The sequence below is a fragment of the Solanum pennellii genome, chromosome 1 (genome assembly GCF_001406875.1).
Source record: "Solanum pennellii chromosome 1, SPENNV200".
NCBI classification, from domain to species: Eukaryota; Viridiplantae; Streptophyta; class Magnoliopsida; order Solanales; family Solanaceae; genus Solanum; species Solanum pennellii.
Genome location: NC_028637.1, coordinates 68194967 through 68198308, shown reverse-complemented (window position 1 = coordinate 68198308; position 3342 = coordinate 68194967). Strand labels below are relative to the sequence as shown.

Here is a 3342-nt window from a genome sequence, read left to right as displayed (position 1 = left end):
TGGGATGCATGTGTAGAAAAATCATTTGTTGAATTGTAGTTCTAATATACAGAAGATTTCTTGGAATTGGAGAGTTTAAGTGGAGTTAGAGTCTTCTTGATCTTTTTGGCAACACTTCTTCTACCTTTTGAACAATTTCTATAGGACTCTTATTCCTTTTTGGTTGATGACCCAAAATAGGATATTGATGTGTATGAAACTTGTAGTGTTTGTTGTCTCAACATATTGGTCTTACTCCTTGTAAAAGCTCTGGAACTTCCAAAGGTAATAGTAATGAATCCTTTGCTTTATCAAAGAACATAGAGTCAACAACTTAGGAGAGTTAGAGGAAGTTTATATTGAGTTGATCTTCTTGGAAGCCATTTTGATGTTCTATAATTTTTGAATAGTTGATATGTGAGGTATACATTCTCCCACGAGGCCTGCCAGAATTTGTAGACAGTAAAATTTGTATAGAGGAAATAATAATCAAGACTACAATATATCACGATAATCGTATTAATTTGATTTCAAATATGAGCCTTAGAATTTGTATGAATCCTCCAATTTAGATTTTCAATATAAATTCAATATTGAATATTTTCTTAGACTCAAGGGTCTTACAAATTTCTATTTCATTTTTTATTAATGATTAATATGAAATAACATCATCTAATAATTATGTAAGTATTTAAATGTATGTTACCCTACTTTTGAATACTAGCATGAATGTCAATTTTGTTACATCTCAATGAATTGCATTAGTCTCTTTTATTTGAATTTTCTTTTTGATTTTGATAATGAATTGCATTAATTTCCTATTTGAATTTTCTCTATAATTTAATGTGAATTAAATTAACCTTATATTGCTCTTTTCTATTTTATTTTAATGAATTGCATTGATCTCATATTTGAGTTTTTCTTTTGTTTTAGTGAATTGCATTAAAGTCATATTTGACTTTTTTCTTTTATTTTAGTGAATTGCATTTATCTCATATTTGACTTTACTCTTTTACATTTAAAAAAGAAAAATAAATTATAAATTGCATTAATCTCATATTTGATACTTTTTAGTGCTATAAAAACATGTTAGAGGGTGAACAGAAATAATAAGGTAAAAAAATGACAAACACTTTCTACTCTTCATTGTTCTTTCTCTCCTTTGTAGTACTAGCACTATTTGAAGTTCTTCCAAATGTGAACGGAAACATACTTGATGACATTTGTCCCGGAAGCTTTTTTCCTCCACTTTGTTTTCAGATGCTTCAAAATGACCGCTCTGTCTCGAAAGGAGATGCCCATGGTCTTCTCTCTACTGTTCTTCAAATAGCCCAAGATAACAGCACATCCACCTATAAATGGGTTAAATCCATTATTAAAAAACCCATCAAAGATCCCAACCTGAAAGCCCACATGACCAATTGTTTGAGAAATTACAATGATGCCACTAATTATCTTAAACAATCCAATGATTTCTATAAGACTGGTGCTTATAAAAATACAAGTTTGTATTCATCTCTTGCTGTGTTTGAATCACTTTCTTGCAACCGTGAGTTCAATGAAGTACCAGCCGATCTCAAACCACTCAGCGAGTCGGTCCAAGAGTTCTCTAATCTTTCTGCTCGTATAGCCGATAATCTTAAATAATCTAGTCATTTTACATGATGCCTTATGTTTCCCTTCATATTACATTACATGGATGAAATCATGTTTTGAATATAAATATATATAACAATAATATATTTTCTTCCTCTTGCGCAAAATATTTTTCTAATGGAAGTCATTCAATTCACCATTATATAAGTGTTACATAAAATATGTATGCGGTTGGACGACTAGTCGTACTTGAAGGCGTAGACTGAAATTTCAATCAATGCTCACAATCTAAACAACCTGCATACATAATTTTGAAATTTGTTTTGGAATTATTTTAGATAAAAAATTATTACTTAAACTCTCTAGGCAGTATACTTTTTTCATACTTATATTTATATGCTCTCCAAACACATTTAGGACAAAGTTTCGTGGAAAATTAAAAGGCCCTTATTGGATTGGGAGTGATGACTTAAGCCTCTTTCTTCTTCTTATAGGACTTTAAAGAGACAGATTCTTTTGTTTAATTAAATTCTGATTTGGAAAATTATATTAGATTTCTTTGAAAAAATCAATTATCAGTTTAGCGTAAGATTTTATCAGTTTCCAATTTCAGAGCATATTTTTACAGATCAAAATAATATATGCATTTTTAACATAATTGTATAAGTAATATGTTGAAAATTTTAGATAAAAATAGTAGTAATTATTAAGAACAAAAGAATATAATTCAATAATCCTATAACTTGAGATACTCCACTTAATATTTACTGAACTACTTGAAATATTGAAGAAATCAAAAAACAAAAATTGCAATTCACCCTCATCAATATTTTATTATTGTTGTCTATTAATTGGATAAAAAATTTATAATGTCCCTCTAGCAAATTTACTTATATAGGTGTATTTTAACTGCTTATAGCTTTCCTAGAGCAAATAAAATTACTTTGTAACTTGCTGGGACTAATAGTTTTGTCACCTACTCATTCATTTGTTTTTACTGGAGCTATTTTTAATTTAGAGCCTTTGAAAATTGATTGGTTAATTTTGAGCAATACATTAGAAAATTGAACTTTGATTATAGTTATGATGGATCCTTTAGCTCTAATGTTGGGATGTATTCTACTAACCATATGTTAAGAAATAATATTTATTAGAGATAAATATTGCTCAACTTTAATAGATCATATATTCGTTGATGGAGTATATTTACTTATATAATAGATGGTTTAGTGTGTAGAGTTTTAGCTTATAAACAGAGGATTAAATAATAGGTTCTTATAAGTATAATGTTTTTGGTTGACAATCTATGATGGAAATTGTACATCCCATCGGGTACGATTGTAACACAAGATTATATTCTTTATTCTGATTATGAGAATGGTATAGTTTCAACTTCTTGTGCTAGTACATCTTGTACGTATTAAACGGTACTGAGAAGAGATATTTATTTTAGACTGACTGAGAAAAACATATTCTTTAAACTATTAAATGTACTTATATCTTAATCTTGATATAACTATTATGATTAGTATAGATTAATTATCGTTTTGATTTATTAAAGGGTGAGATTCTGAGATGGGTCAATATGTCTGCTAAGTTGGATAATAATAACATATATTTGTGAAATAATAAGTATGTTGATGGAATTCATTTATCGTTATAGAGATTCATTGACATTCATTTTAGAGAAACTTATGAGTTCTCATCGTGTCAAATCTTGCAAGTGAATTTATGAATTCGACACATGAAATAAGTTAAGTAGTGCTC

General features: G+C 28.5%; 1 protein-coding gene across 1 annotated transcript; it reads left to right on the top strand.

The window, feature by feature from the left end:
- The first annotated feature begins 1101 nt into the window (after positions 1-1101).
- Positions 1102-1626, top strand: LOC107022407 (pectinesterase inhibitor-like). The gene has a single exon (XM_015223030.1). It carries the CDS (start codon positions 1102-1104, stop codon positions 1624-1626), a length of 525 nt encoding a protein of 174 aa, XP_015078516.1.
- The last annotated feature ends 1716 nt before the right edge of the window (positions 1627-3342 follow it).